The sequence below is a fragment of the Lagopus leucura genome, unplaced genomic scaffold (genome assembly GCF_019238085.1).
Source record: "Lagopus leucura isolate 7727_CA_CO unplaced genomic scaffold, USGS_WTPT01 Super-Scaffold_100008, whole genome shotgun sequence".
Lineage (NCBI taxonomy): Eukaryota > Metazoa > Chordata > Aves > Galliformes > Phasianidae > Lagopus > Lagopus leucura.
In genome coordinates this window covers 23,280,042-23,296,666 of record NW_024962265.1, presented here as the reverse complement: position 1 = coordinate 23,296,666, position 16,625 = coordinate 23,280,042, and the positions used below count along the sequence as shown (strand labels likewise).

The 16,625-nt window shown below is 37.6% G+C and overlaps 1 protein-coding gene across 1 annotated transcript in view; it reads left to right on the top strand.

Moving 5' to 3' along the window:
• Positions 1–16,625, top strand: part of CFTR (CF transmembrane conductance regulator) — an 81,272-nt gene that overhangs the window by 17,421 nt on the left and 47,226 nt on the right. Inside the window, exons 4-11 of the mRNA XM_042872522.1 lie at positions 929–1,144; positions 2,072–2,161; positions 3,732–3,895; positions 4,261–4,386; positions 7,660–7,906; positions 9,919–10,011; positions 10,547–10,729; positions 13,589–13,780. Coding sequence (XP_042728456.1) covers positions 929–1,144; positions 2,072–2,161; positions 3,732–3,895; positions 4,261–4,386; positions 7,660–7,906; positions 9,919–10,011; positions 10,547–10,729; positions 13,589–13,780 — 1,311 coding nt within the window. The remainder of the gene's footprint in view (positions 1–928; positions 1,145–2,071; positions 2,162–3,731; positions 3,896–4,260; positions 4,387–7,659; positions 7,907–9,918; positions 10,012–10,546; positions 10,730–13,588; positions 13,781–16,625) is intronic.

Genomic DNA, 16,625 nt, shown 5'->3' with positions numbered 1-16,625 from the left:
CTGTATGGTGACCTGTGTTTTCAAGCTCAAAGGCAAAATAAATTCTAACAGAACTTAGCACATCCATACCAAAGATAATTTGATGGTTTCTTCTTATTTTTGAATTATTGCTTTCCGTCGAGAATGAACGTAGACAAGAAAAAGTAGAATGAAGAGAATATGGACAAATTCCTTACCTTGATGGTAGAAATGAAACAAAGGAGCACAAGTGTATTTCATACCCTTTGGAAGTTCGTTCAGAGGAAGTAAACTGTAAACCACAGCACATGGTTGATTTTTGCAGGTCCTGGGATGGGAAGCGTTGGGGCTGGCAGGACAAGAGTTCCTGGTTTCTCCCTGGGACTTTTATCAAACTTACCTCTCCCCATTTATGCCTGTCATCCTGCTTCTGTTACCGCCCTGCTTATAAGAGTCTAGAACTGTTGAGCAGGATGATCCCAATTGATACTTTTGTTGTTGTCCCTATTTACTATTTATTTTAGCTGTATTTTCACTTTGTTGTTATATTAATGTTTATTACAGGACCTATGAGTCTTCCTGTGTCCTATAGGTCCAGTAAAACCCAGTGAAAACTGTTCCTTAGTAGCTAAAACAGAGATCCAGCTTGCAGAGCTGAATTCAGTTGTATTATATGGTGAATACTTTTGAAAAGTAAATCTAGAAGCTCATATCTCAGTTGTCATTTTTGTAGAAAACAACCAGCAAAATTTAAAAAGTAGATTGTGGTGGAGTCGCAGGAGTATCACAGGGAGCAGTGAGCAGTGAGTTCTTGAGCAGTTGCTGGATGTTTCTGTGGTTTGCTCAAAAACTGACCTCTGTGATGTGTGAATCTCAGTTGGTAGGCTTTGAAATTACAGTGCATCAATTTGAAAAAAAGAAAAATCTGCTAAACAAAATTCTTTTTTTTTTTTTTTGTTTCTGTCTTCAGGAGGTCACCAAATCCGTGCAGCCCCTTCTGCTGGGAAGAATAATAGCTTCCTATGATCCAGACAACTCTTCTGAAAGATCCATAGCCTACTACCTGGGCATTGGCTTGTGCCTTCTCTTCCTTGTGAGAACACTGCTCCTACACCCTTCTATATTTGGACTTCATCACATAGGGATGCAAATAAGAATAGCTTTGTTTAGCTTGATTTATAAGAAGGTAACTCTTTCATTTACACTTAAAACCAAACTTCAGTCCATACCCTACGTAGTTTTTAGGCCAATTTGTTTAAAAGTTGATAGTTTTTTTACACAGAAGATGAATGTGATTAACATTGCCTTCTGATAGCTGTCCATTTCCTATGTCTGAATAATTAAATACAAGTTTACAGATGCTTTGATTCAAGCCAGTCCTTGTGTGAGTTCAGATGGACTGGATATATGGTGAGATGTCTTAATTGTACCACTCTGCTTCTGGATTGCTCATGTATTGCAAAAGAAACATTGAGTGCTGGTGGCTAAGGAATACTTTCAGAAGAGAATTATAAATGAAGATTTAGACAATAAATATAACATAAAAGGTTTGAATGAGTTTGAATGTTACTATGTAAAGGGTTTGAATGAGTTTGAATGTTACTATGTGAGATCTCTATTTCATGAAGAATCAACAGATACATTGATACATTCCATGTTCACAACTCCAAAGATTTCAAAACATGTTTGATTTTACCTATACCAAAACCAGCCAATGTAAGCAAATCTGTTATTTGTTCTAGAATAAAGCTCATTGTGAAAGCATCTTTCAAAAACATTTGTCTAGATAGGCACAGTAGGAGATTTTTGAGGATGTGCAACAACACAGCGTGTGTACTTAATTAAAGCTTGTATTTGCATATATATCTGTATAAATAAAATATGCAACAGAAAGCAAAGGCTAAGTCAATAAATCAATATTTGTAAAGCAGTTTAATTGCTAAGTTGAATTCAAGTGACATAAATAACAAATTTAATGAGACTCTTTTAATATCATGAAGCTGGTGAGTTATTTATACTACTGTACAACTGCCTGTTATTTTTATTTGTATTTATTCAGTATTATAGGATTAGCTACATGGCCATTTTCCTATGGTTTTGTTTTCTTTTACAGACCTTAAAACTGTCAAGTAAAGTTCTAGATAAAATAAGTACTGGACAATTGGTCAGCCTTCTTTCCAACAATCTGAACAAATTTGATGAGGTATGTTATTGTTTTATGCACTTAGTGATCCATCAAATACAAGTGCAATATTTCAAGCTGCTTGTGAAAAACATTAAGGAAGAAACGAGGATAAACAGTGCTGCACTGACTGCTTGTTGTCAACATAAAATGAAGTCTGTCTTAAGATTGTGTTTTGGCATTTGGTCACATAAATGTATATACATCTTCATTTTTCTCCTGTCTGACTAGTAAGGAAACCCAAAAACTCAACATTCCATAAAAACATTCTTGTTTTACAGTTCAGTGAGAATCTACCAGAAAAACCCTGGGTTACACAGTTGGTATCATAGCAGCCAGAACTTGCTCATCCAATTCTTCAGTCTTTTTTTCCTGAACACTTTCTATCTTTCTAATAATGTGAACCAGTATGGTTTTCTTGCTGTTAAACAAACAATGATATTCAGCATCCTGTTATTATTATTACCTACTCTCCTTAAAAATCTAATTAAGTTTTGAGGTAAGACTTTGTTAGGAATCATTTCCAAGACATCCTTTTTAGACAATACACAGTCACAGAATAGTTGAGATTGGAAGGGACCTCTGGGAGCCATCTGGATGAACCTCCCCCCTTTAGCAGAGCCACCAGAGCAGGCTGCCAGTTATTGTGTCCAGGCTTCTTTTGAATATTTCCAAGGAGGGAAAATCTACAGCCTCTTTGGGCAGCCTGTGCTATTGCTCAATCAATACCTCCAATACTTCAGAAGTAAAAGCTTTTATTAAAGACACAGAGGTAGATCCCTGGTAATGGCTTGGAGATTTGAAACTCCATGAGCTGTTGTTCAGATTGTTTGTCAGTTGCTCTGTAGATAGTATGAGGTTTTCATCCATTGGCAGAAACAGGAAGCTCGACATCAGAGGGACTCTACAGTTCCAACACGTGTGTTTGGTATATCTACTTTAAGCACTATTTTACTATGCAGAGGAATGTGAGTTATTGCTGGTGAGCTAGGACAAGGCCCAAGTAGTGCACGAGTGTAGCCGTAACACAGAGAGAGAGCTCTGTGAAGGCTCTGTATCTCAGCCTGACAAGAGCCTTCAATACAAAATCTGAAGGAACATGGATGAAGTGGGCAGCAGTCTCCTTTGAATTTGTTGCATTCATACAAGTCATCTATTCACTATAGCAATATTGGCCTTCTCTTATCAGATTAAATCACTAAGAAAAATCTGCTGTGTACTTTTCTCATCTTGCATTGATTGAAAATTCCAGTGTCAACGGCAAATTCTGTTTACTTTTACAAAGCTGTTTTTTTCCCCTCGTGCATACATAGCAAAGAGATAATTGTGTACTGAACTTTGCCTTACAAAAATCAAAGATTAGTTGTGGAATGAATATGTATTGCTGTGCTGCCATCATTATTAAGACCCAGAATGCTATGTGGTCGTAATCACAAGTCCTCCTTTATGAACTTGTTTTACTACTGGAAATATTTGTACCATCCCTCATTACATTTTTCAGTGTCACTTCAATGACTTACTCATTTTCATGTAGCTTTCAGAGCAATCTGTAATTTTCATTATTATTATTTTCTGCTGTGGTTTCCTGCAGGGTCTTGCTCTGGCTCACTTTGTGTGGATTGCACCTTTACAAGTGGCACTGCTGATGGGACTGCTCTGGGATATGTTACAAGCTTCTGCATTTGCTGGACTTGCTTTTCTAATAGTTATGGCCTTTTTCCAAGCCTGGCTGGGACAAATGATGATGAAATACAGGTGATGAGACTGCTTTAAAGGATTTTAATGTGTTTTTTTTTTCCTTAAAACGTTTTTTTAAGAGGTTTATAGCACTTGGGATCTCTAGTTATGACACTGTTAGAAAACTAGCATCCAAAGAATGTTGGATGTGTCAGAAAAGTAGGGAGAAGTCTTTACTTCTTTAGCAGCAGCTATCTAATCTTAAAAAAAAGGTGATGTCTAACATACAGTAAATAGTGATAATACTTTATTGTACTGTTGGTAGTGAGTTGATGTTAAACATAAGTATATAGGAAAAGTAAATCATAAGATATAATGAGATATAAACTGACTATAGAGGATGAAAGAGATGAAAATTAACCTACTGGCTTTTTACTTTGTAGGGATAAGAGGGCAGGGAAGATCAATGAGAGGCTTGTAATCACCTCAGAAATAATTGAAAATATACAGTCAGTTAAAGCCTATTGCTGGGAAGATGCAATGGATAAAATGATTGAAAGCCTCCGTGAGTAAGTGGTTTTTTTTGGTCACATTTCTTACGTGTTGAGAGAAAAATGTTAAGTGACTGTGCACATTGTCTGTAGTCATATTAGTTAAGAAGTAAAGCACACAACTATTAATCCTCCATAAAATGAGCATGCATTCCCACACTACAGCTTGCTTTTTCCCAATTTGTCAAATTCACAATAGAGATGATTTTTTATTATTTTTTTTTAATTTGCTTCCTTATTTGCTGTGATGGTATTTCAGTGGTTAGCTTGTACAGGTAAAACAATTGTGGCATCTGTGTTTGTTTCTGGCCAACCTTATCCTCATCTTACAGTAAAAAGCCCTTTTGTAATGCTTACTTAAGGCTTTATAGATTTTCCCATTCTGTGCTGGAGGAAACAGTATGACACCTCTGCAGTAATTTTCTGAGAAGTGCAACAGAGCTGGTTTTAGATGTGCCGCACAACCTGCTTAAGGAGTACAGTATTGCAGCTTCATGTATTCCTTTGGTACAACTACATTAACATTTATTATCTGTGGAAAGTCTTGTGTAGTGCTTATCTTCTCAATTAACATCAGGATTGAACTGGCATCGGCAGAGCTGAAGCATAAAGGAGGTAAAAGAGCTAACCCAGCTGGCTGAGAGCTAGAGGACTTCAGTGCTGATGGTGTCCTGGGGGAAGGGAGGAGAAGTGACAGATTGATTGATAGGTGATGTTGCATGAAGCAGAGTGTTTGTAGTCCTTTAGGGAACATTAGAATTCTGTGCCAGGTGTGTGATTGGTAAAATAAAAGAAAATAAAAGAAATATAAGTATTGTATTATCATGTAAATAAAAGAGGTGAAACAGTATTATTAAACAAACACCCTCTTCAGCTGTCTTCTGAAAGACAACATCGGAAAAATTAAGTGCTCTTTACCTTCAGAATAAGAAAGTTCTCAACATTATAATAATTTACTGTAAAATATGTGAGAAAACCTGGATTGAATCCAGTTCTAGGATGAAATCAGGCTAGGATTCAGCTGGTACCACTAGTGCTGGGCATTACTTTTAGCAATTTTCAGACCGCATTTTTAAGTAAATCCTGAAGAAATAAGGTTCATATATACATTCCTCAAAATGGTCAAGAAACCTGAAAAAAACAATTACCATTTTACAGTTTGTATTTACTGCAGTACATTAAAGAAAATTTTGTAATGCTGGAATTCAATTTTTACTGTATTATGTGTGAATTTTTAAGAGACATGAAAGAATTCTAAAAATGTTATAGGAGCAATCTATCTTTCTTCTGCTGCTCTTGCACCAAAATGCTATATCTTCTGACTGATCCAAAAAGTCACTTGGTAAAGATATCACCAGAGCAGGCCAGCCTGGGAATGTCAGAATTTCAATTGAATTTTGCTTGCTGAGACAGCTCTGCAGGGCTTTACAATCAGTTGGTTTGTTAAGATGGTAGGAAATGAGATATTGTGAGTTAACCCATGCCTGGATTTTAGCAACCATGCATCATAACTGTTAACAAACTGTTTCTGCGTGTTGGAAGTTTCTGGTGCAACCTTTTTTAACTAACTCTAACTTAACGAACTAGATATAACTGTGAGGTTGTATCTTCTAGATCTGAGCTGCCTGGGCTGGCCATCCTGCAGGTGTAACGCTGCTGGAGGCAAAGACCTCCATGTGGCTGTGACACTTCAAAGACAACAATATGGGCTGTCTCCTATGTGCCTCTGAAGCCTGTAATGGCAACTGTTCATAAAAGGTGTCTGAATAAATGCACTGCATTTCTATGGGCCATATAATGTATTTGAATAAGTAAAAAAAACACGGTGCCAAACTGTTACACCTGAACAACAGCATAATAGTCCAGAAAGTGAAATTCAAGGCTTGAAGTGTCTGTATTTTGTTAGCTGGCTGGTACTTGAGAGTATACTGAGAAGGTTTGGTGCATTGGTTCTCCCTTGTTCGAGTGACGATTGTAAGCTTCAGCACTGGGAGTGGTTTTGGTTTCTATCAGAGATTTTCATCAGACTGACCAGGCATTGAACTCCAAAGTATTTGTTATCCCTATTCACGGTGTCATGCAGTTTCATCCAAGTTCAGGAGATCCTTGAAAGGCCCTTTTCCAGACCATGATTACAGCTGTGGTGGTTACATGCATGCCCGACTAATCTCTCTAGGCCTGTCTTGTGAACTGCAGACATAGCAAGAGGTGCTAGGCATCCTGATTCTAAACTAACTGAGCTCAGTCTTTCTCTCAGGGACTTCCATGATAGGACACTGATGCACATGGAAATCTCACACACATGCAGTGTAGAGCTGAAAGTAGGTCCCACACAACCCCAAAATCTTGGACTTCCTTTGCGTGCAGACAGTGTCTCAGTACCAGAAGATAAGTAAAGACTATGATGCTCAGACTTGCAATACCAGCAGTTACCATCACCAATGCAACTGTGAACTGCTAAACATCCTAATGGTTAGAGCATTCATCCAGAATGGGCACCTTGATTGGGGACTAGCTCCATCTATGGACTTGAAAACCCTTTATCTTTCATTGCTGCAGAAGTGCCTATGGAAAAGCTGAGACTCTTTGTGTCTGGGAATGTGAAGTGAATGAGGTTGAAAGAAAGCTTTAGCACTTTTTATTTAACAGCTCTCTGTAAGATGCATAAATGTTATGAAGCTAGGAGTAATCATTGGTTGCATTCCTTGCATTCTTTGCACCCATGCTCTATAAACTGAGATTCAGCAGGAAAGATCGAGAACTCCCTGCCTTTCACCTCTTCCAGTTGAGGCCACCTGACACCTCATTTCTTGGGTGAGGCTGTTGGTAGGATGGTCTTCAAAAGGGGACGATGCTATAACTGATTGTTCTTGGAGTTGTTATGGTTGTATCTAGGAAATCTGACATTTAGGAGTGTCTGATTTCCCAGGGGATCGTGTATCCAGATGATCAGATGAGAAGGGAATGACATTTCTGGGAGCATTAGATGTTTCTGGAGAGTTGTATCAGGAACTGTAATGGCTTGTGGCTTATGAGGTATCTAAATCATGACATAGATCACTGTCACTTTGTCTAACAACTCTGAGGATCGGTGCCCAAATATTGCTGCAATTATTTTTTAAATGTAAATTGGGTCTGAATCTTGATTTTTTAATTGCATTCCTTAAAAATAACAGAAACGAACGAGCCTCTATGTAAACTGTTTTACCAGCAGTTCTATCCAAAAATTTGTAGGATATAAACTGTGAAATCAGATACTAATCATTTGTTTTTAAATTTTTTTTTTAACAGAACTGAACTGAAGCTAACCCGAAAAGCTGCTTACGTGAGATATTTCAACAGCTCAGCCTTCTTCTTTTCAGGATTTTTTGTGGTGTTTTTAGCTGTGGTTCCATATGCTGTGACAAAAGGAATCATTCTCCGAAAAATATTTACCACTATTTCGTTTTGCATTGTGCTTCGAATGACAGTGACCAGGCAGTTTCCTGGGTCTGTGCAGACCTGGTATGATTCTATTGGAGCAATAAACAAAATACAGGTAAGTTGCCCACACTTCAACCTTCCCAAGTACGTAAGCTAATTCTTTATATCACGTTATCTTGTCAGTTGATCAACAAAAGCACATGGCATTTGTGCAGACTTTCCGAATATACTAATAATGCTTTGATTATACACCATGAAATGTCATCATAAATCCTGATATTGTTATATGGTTCCCCAGGCAGCATAACTACAGGAGTCTTATGCTATCCGCCATTTGCTTGTTTTGAAACAGAGGCATCTAAGCCTCTTTTTCATTGCAGAATAGGGAACTTAATAAAACTACATTCTGGTACTTAAGAGATGTTTTCCCTTCAGAAAAAGAAGTACAAAATTAGTATGTGTTTTACATAGCACAGCTTCCAGTAGTTGGAATCACAAACCTGCTGTTTCTCTAGCTATTAGTGGCAAGAACAGCAGGAGATTGTACAGCTTATGCAAATGTGCATCTCATTCATTATGAGTAGTAAACATAATTAAGGTACTGGTCTGCTAATTACTGCCTACCTTACCTACCAAGATCAATTGCTCATGTACCAGCGTGAGTGGCTTACGCAGAGTCAGCTCAGGGTAAACCTTTGTGACCTCTCTTTTGTCTTCTGTTTTGTTATCAATCCTCAGAGAAAGAATTCTATTCTGAATCCAAATCTTAGGAATTTAAAAAAAAAGACTGTAGATGTTTTTCATTAAATTATAATTTTCTTATTTTTCAGCATGGTAGAAATACCCAATATACCCAATATATCCAATATAGAAATACCCTTAAAGATCTTTATCAGAAATCTGAACTGTAATAAAGAATAAAAGCATCTATTGGATTTTTGAAATGTCAAGAATCTAGCCTTAAGCCTGTCTATCTGACATTCAGAAGGTTGCCTTGTTGGATCCCAATTAACACAGAGCTTGTGTTGCCAGGCTCCCTAGGCATTAGTGGTGGCATCCTGTCTCTCATATTTCCTGGAAGAGTGCATCCAATGCTTTTTCACAGAAGTGGAAAGCCCAGTTGTCACACTACTTTGTTAGACGCTTGTCTTTGGGGATACTAGCTATATGGCTCTTCTGGAATTCATAAATAATAATCTCTTTATGATAGGTTTCCTCAGACTCCATATAAAGGCTTCACAGAATCCCCAAGCACTGATGCCCTTTGTTTGTCAGAGGAAATATGCATACATGCATAAAATGAATAAGCTATGCATACATTTCTGTGATTTAATTTATTCATCAGTTTGGAGAGTTTGACCAATATTCTCCCTTACCATATCCATTTTGTTTGTCCACTGTATTACCTAGGCAAACATAGTTGGTCCCATATAATTTTGAAAGGTGATTTAGAGGAGATGGTACTTAAAGACTGCATAACCTTAATAGAATAAAGGGACAGAAAAGTTAAAGATCTTACATAATATAGACTTACTCATTTTTTCCTTATCATGATACTCATTTATCCTTATCTCAGAAGATAACACGAGTAGGGTTGCTGATTTCTGTCATTTGAAATGACCGTACGTCAGTGCTGCACTAGCCAGTGTTATCATCTGCCTTTTGTGCCCACATCATTTAACTTCATTTAAGCTTGCAGTTTTGGAATAGTGTGTCAGCAGTGTCTAGCTGTTTAGCTTCATTGTTTAACAGAGTAACCTTCAACATTCCACTTCAGAAACAAAGCTTTATTTGAAAAGGATTAAGGCTGGCAGCTAATGCTGTGCCAAACAAGTCCTGAAAGTGAACAAAATGCTATGTTTTGATATTCTTACTAAACCAGAAGCAAATACACGCATGCTTATATTTCCACTAACAATGAAAGAATTGGTAGCTTCAAGAAACATTTCTTTCTGAATCTGAAAGACATTGTACAGTCTGCATTTGTGCTTCGCACAAGGGCACGAGAATGCAGTAACACCATCAGAAATGTTAACTGGTGCTCAGCATTGGCAAATCTGTATTGCTTTGTGGGACTGACCGTCATCCCTTACCATTTCCTGTAATCTGCTTTCATCGTGTTTCTAGGATTTCTTGCTAAAAGAAGAATATAAGGCCCTGGAGTATAATCTAACAACAACTGGGGTTGAGGTGGACAATGTAACAGCTTTTTGGGATGAGGTTTGTACTTTTACAATTCAATTAAATTCAGATAGTGACTATAGATAGATAGATAGATAGATAGATAGACAGATACTTACCAACATTTGACTCACTATTCTTTAATAAGAGCAGACCTTCCTTTTTACTGGCTTCAGCTGTCTGCAGGTGAGGAATGTGTGGCAAGTAATTAATACATAATATCAAATTATCCACGGTGGAGAAACATTGGAATAAGCTTTTTAGCAAATGAGAAGGCCTGTAACTTATTTCAAATTTAAACCATCCCGAAACCAAAATCAATCACTGGCATGTATAAATATCAGAAAGCAGTTCAGTCAGAGGAATATTTTGCTTGTGTCAGCATATTTAGGTGCAAGTACGATGTGGATGGTAAAACAGATTTAAGAATATAATAAATTGGTTATGGATAGGAAAAGTAATGTTAGCAAAGTAAGTCCATAGGCTTTCATAAGTCTGTAGTGTGCTACACATGTCTGCATATGTTCTGTTCATTTTTTGTGTATGTACAAACATACCAATATGTGTGTTGCAGGGAATTGGAGAGCTCTTTGTGAAAGCAAAACAGGAAAACAACAACAGCAAAGCTCCTAGCAATGACAACAATCTCTTCTTCAGCAATTTTCCCCTTCATGCTTCACCTGTTCTTCAGGATATAAATTTTAAGATCGAGAAAGGAGAGTTATTAGCTGTTTCTGGATCTACTGGATCAGGCAAGGTATTTCTCTTTCTGTTGTTTCTACAGAAGTCCTATTAATTTTAAGGAATATTTTCGTGTTGTCTGTGTTGTTACCGGTATTGTTAATGTATTCGTGCTAATCTGTGCTTTCTGTAAAAGTAGCAGCTGCAGGAAGAGTGTATGAATAAAATATATCTCAGTAAAATGACCCATTCTTATTTTAAATTTTACTCTGTGGCTAATGTGAAGGGGAGACTGCTGGAAAGTTTTTGTACATACAAGGATATAGGCTTAGTAGAGAAATACCAACTTAAATTACAAGTCTGTTTTTCTATAGGAACTGAAAGGAGGTTTGCAGGAGTAATGCAGACTGTAACCTTATGCTGGTGATCACGATGAGCATCTCCTTGCCTTTAAAACAGTGAACTAGAGAACGTTACATAGATACCCAGATTGCTCAGTGTGTTTGAAAGCAGGGCTTTTTCCTGCTTTGCCAAAACTTTAAGGAAAAATTTGAAAACAAAGTGGTCAGTAATCTGACAAACATGACACAAATTAGCAAAATAACTATGATGCATACTCTAGATACATGACATACCTCATCATATAGGCTCCAGATCATTCAGTACCTTAGCTTGAGCTCACACTCTCAGTTCCAGGTGAAAGCCTGGAGCACAGGTTTGGGGAGGTGCTGTTCAAACTGGTGGAGTACTGAGAAAAGTTGTGGTTTAGATAAATCATCATCTTAGATCTGGATAATGTTATAAATGCATTTTGTTTGCAGATAACGCATTCAATTGACCTTGGTACTATCATAGAATCATAGAATCTAATCCAAGGGTGGAAAAGACCTACAAGGTCATCCAGTCCAACCAACAACCTATTGCCAATAGTTTTCACTAAGCCATGTTCCTTATAAAATACACTGAATTGTAATGCTCTTATTCACTTCAAGCTGTAAGGAATTAAATAAAGTATTTGAAGGGAGCCTTCTGAGAAGGCATGAAAGAAAAAAAAAACACATTAATTACAGATTTGGCAATTTTTCCCATTTAACAAATTATTGGTGGAAGTATTCTGACTTGTTCTACTTTCACCTATCAGGACTCTTTTTGATGAGGAGGCTCCCTCTCTGGAGATTTTCAAAAGCCATCTAGACACTGTACTGAGCAGCCTGCTCTAGATGTTTCTACTTGAGCAGTCAGGTGTTGGTCCAGATGGCTTCCAGAGGTCTTGTCCAGTCTCAGCCATTCTGTGATTCTTTGTAAAGTCTTTGGTTTGTTGAAGTCAGTGGTGAGGACCCATCAATTTCAAAAGCATCAAGGCTTCAATATTATTTTACATCAATGATACCATTGCAAAAGACATGAGGTGGTCCTCAAGCTGATATACTGGTATGCATTTTACTGTGATAGTTCTGAATTAACAGAAGAATTTTATTATATTGCTGAAGTCCTCATTAATCTAATCCGGCTGTTGCTGAAGCTCATACTTATAATACAAAGATGTCACTTAGTAAGAAGGCTGTTTATATATTCCATTTATTCAACTTAGGAAAATTCAGATCACACTGTGCTGTAAGCAATTATATACATACAAGAAATTTGCTTTTTTCCAGGCAATAAAGATAAAAAGATTAAATATTATCTGAAAGGAAAATGTAAAATAAGATTTACACTTAGCCCTCCAACAAAAGAAGTTTCTCCTTTCCTTCCACCCTCTCAGTGTAGGGTTTCTTTCCTGTTGATGGTGTTGCAAATTCCAGGAATTTTCAGGCTAATGGAAAAGAGTGTGTACTTATTTCTTCTCTCTGTACTATGAGGCCTGATATCAGCTCTTTAAAACAGCTTCATTAGTAGATGTTTCTGGTCTTTTTTTTTTTTTTTTTTTTTTAACTTTAAAGAATACGACATAAGATATTGTAGCTCAACATCCAAAACATCCTAAGAGATTATCCTTTGCAAGTTCAGAAACTTCTTACTCAGCTTTTTGGAAAATTCAAGTTCTGGTATGATGGGAAGATGTCTCATGATATTCCCCCTGTATAACTTCTCAAAAGATATCTTTGCTGAGAACATAAAATTGTGTCTTAGATAGATTTTTAGATCTTGGGCTGTTATGTCCCAGCTTTGTTGACTGTTTATCTGTGATAAGAACACCACTGGAATGCCTCTGTAACATATTTTTCCTTGTATTTCTCAACTCTGTTCTTTGATCAAGTAGCTAGTGATGTGTGACAAGGTTACAACAAGCTACTGATTAACTTTGAAATTATAACATGTTAGTGCTGAAATTGCAATCAATTCTTTTATGAAGGGAAATAGCAAATATGCATAGGTCATGTATTCACGTAAATGAGTTAACAGTTACAGAGAAGACTTCAGATCACACTGAGCAGTTGGTGAGCAATTGCATCCACAGAGATAGCACATTTTTCAAGGCAACACAGAAAAAGGGCTATAAACATTAGCAAGATTGCAAACATGAACTGTGTTGCACAAAGAACAAGCAAAATAGACAGTGATGTTAAAAATCAAATAACATTCACCATAAATACTAATACCTGACATCCATATGCCTCCCACAGGTACTCACATTTTTACCTTGTAAAAGTGCTACAAGTTTAACTAATGAATGCTTTTGCAGCCACGTGCCTTGTTTATAGGCTATCATACAGTTTTTCTTGTTCAGTAACTTTCTCTCTGTTCAGGGGCCTTTCAGAACCATACACATCATGACAATCTTCAGTAATTGCGTCTTGTACTGGAACAGTGAATGTAGGGACACATTTTATAGAACAAAAGTACCACCTTATTATTTTAAGGTGATTCCTATTTTGTTTAGCATTTGTTGTGGTTGTGTGCATTTCTGATATATGAACCATTCATAATTTTTCAGACTTCTCTTCTGATGTTGATAATGGGAGAACTGGAGCCTTCTCAGGGTAAAATTAAACACAGTGGAAGGATATCATTCTCTCCTCAAGTCTCTTGGATCATGCCTGGAACAATCAAAGAAAACATCATTTTTGGTGTATCCTATGATGAATACCGATACAAGAGTGTCATCCAAGCCTGCCAACTGGAAGAGGTCAGTCATTAGAACTCTTAAGACCTAATTGTATAAAAATAATACTAAATAAGAGTCAGGAGTTTCTTGTTTTAAGTAAACAAGAACTCATCCTGGCACTGAAATGTCGTAGTATTACAAGTCAGCCTATTGCCAGCTCCTTCGGACATACGCTGATGGTGCTGGTTCTGGGAGTTTACATAACAGGAGCTAAATCAGCTTGCTTGACTGAGGTTGTGCTTTTCTTTGTGTGAATGCCGTAAGTTTTCACACTGGAAATTACTGCAGGGTCAATCTTTATGTGATGTGTAGTCTATAATGAAGTCAGAATGCCCTTGTATTTGTTTGTTGTTCCTAGAGGGTAATGTAAGAAACGAGCACTTTTTCACCTTGCAGTATACAAAAGGACCCAACATTTTAGGTCTTTCCACACTTATTGCTGTGCCACAAGATCAGGTGTTTCCTCAGCAGCATGTCGATGAAAACAATAAATATTTAACTGCTGAATAGGATCTTTCTTTAGGCTACGTAGTGAAACATTTTCCTTCAGTGCCAGTGAAGCAAGAAAACAATAGCCACTCTGTTTAAAAATAAGATGAGGTTACAGCATTTTATCTCAGAGCAGGGTATAGTCAAGTGATAAAGTAATCTGGTCTTACGTGTTTATGGCCATCTCAGTCTGTGTTTGGATTGTGGTTTGCTGGAAATCTTCTTTGAAAGCTTCTGAAGACAGAAGAATTAGCAACTTCTGTTTCAGGCATTCTGAAGAGAGTAGTCCTTAACCCCAGACTTAAAAAGTTGTAGTTAATGCCAAACCTCCAAGGGACAACTTGCAGCAGTTCAAAACTCTCCTTGTCCCAGTAGGCTTTCCAGCCTAGGCCCTGGCTAGAGCAGAAGGTTTTTAGTGATGGGTTTGTTTGGTGCTGATGGGCCAGCTCAGTATCTCCACGCCGGTGAGCTAGCTTGATGTTTCTGTGTTGGTGAGCGAGCTCAGTGTTTTGGCACTGGTATGATACCTTGGTGTTTTGCTTTGGTAGGATGGCTCAGTGTCTCAGTAGGCTGCAGTTCCTTTGTTCTCCAAGCAGGCTCAATCAAGCCAGCTTTGATCTGTGTGGGTGCAGATCTGTGCAGAACGATATGCTTCACCTCTAGCAGGACTCATTACTTGAGGCCAAGTTTGATATTTGTAAGGATACTTTCTTCTGCACTGAAGCTGAATAAATTGGGACGGCCTGAAGAGAAGGCAGAATGGTCTGGAATCAAGCCAAATGCATTACCTTGTTACTGTTATACTTGCTTGTCTCATTAGCGTTGAATTACAAATTATCAAGTAGGACCGAGAATAGCAAATGTAAGGATGGTTTTAAAATATTAATTCCTAGTTTCTTCCCCATTGTGCACTTTTAAGGGTTTTATTACGACAAGAAGAGTTAATGTTTTGTTGGTTTATGGTTGTGTTTTTGTTCTTTCGGAAGAAGGAATACTAGAGAATTTCTGCCTAAAGGAGCTCTCTTTACATTCTTCTCTACAATTTGTGTAGGTAGTTACATAGTGCCCCTGAATGCAAGAGAGTATTGTTTATTTTGTCTCTTATATGGGTTCTTCAAGTTGGACCAGGGTTTGGTAATAAAAGAGAGTTTGTTTCCTTATTGCACATGTACTGGAAGTTAGTTAAAAGGCATCTCTCAACAGTGACTAATTGAGATTTTCCTTCAAGTTCCATGCTCACAAAAAAAAAAAAAAAAAAAAAAAAAAAAGTTTTGAGGAAGACAAAGCCATTTCCTTTGACCTAGTGATCAAATGTAAACAGAATCACATAATTATTTCCTTTTGAGTGGAAAGGGATCCTTAAAGGTCATCTGCTCCAACTCCCCTGCAATGAACAGGGCCATCTACAGCTAGATCAGGTACTCTGAGTCTGGTCCAGCCTGATCTTGAATGTCTCCAAGGATGGGGATCCACCACCTCTCCAGGCAACCTGTTCCAGTGCATCACTAAAAACTTCCTTATATCCAATCTATATCTCCCCTCCTTCAGTTTGAAACTATTTCCCTTAGTTCTAAAACAGCAGACCCTGATAAGAATCTGTCCCCTTTATAGCTCTCCTTTAGATACTGAAAAGCCACTATCAGATCTCCCTGAAGCCTTCTCTTCTTCAGACTGAACAGACCCAGCTCTCTCAGCCTGTCTCCATAGGGGAGGTATTCCATCCCTTGAATCATTTTTGTGGCCCTCCTCTGGATGGACTCTTAAAGGTTATATGACTACTTGTCATAATTTCAGGAAGACGCTATATATATATATATGTAATGCTGAAGAAGCATGAAAAAAAGTTCTCAAATTCTATTTTGAATGTATTTCTGTGAGCTAGCAGCATGTCCTTATGGCCAAGAAAACTAGTGGTATCCTTGAATGCATCAAAAAGAGTGTGGCCAGGGAAGTGATCCTCCTCCTCTACTCTGCTGTGGTGAGGCCACATCTGGAGTACTGCATTCAGTTCTGGGCTCCCCAGTTCAGGAAAGATTTTACAGCATAGCCTGCTTTATATGTGTAAAGTGATTCAGAACTTGTTCATAATTACATTTTTTGATGTTACTGTTCCTTACAAGTAAAGTAGGACATCAGGGGAGGTAAAATCATGTGGTTCTAATTACAGGCATTTGGAAATAGACAAAGGTTAAGAGAAGAGCAGTAGGTGACAGAACAACAGAATGACTACTTCGGAGTTGAGATGAAGAGATTGTAGTGTGTCTAGATTCACCCTTATTCATGCATGATGTTGAACTCGAATGCCAATACATTTTAGTCATGTGATACTTACTATGAAGCATCACAGTAAAAAGCATTTCATAGAAAAGGTAGAAGG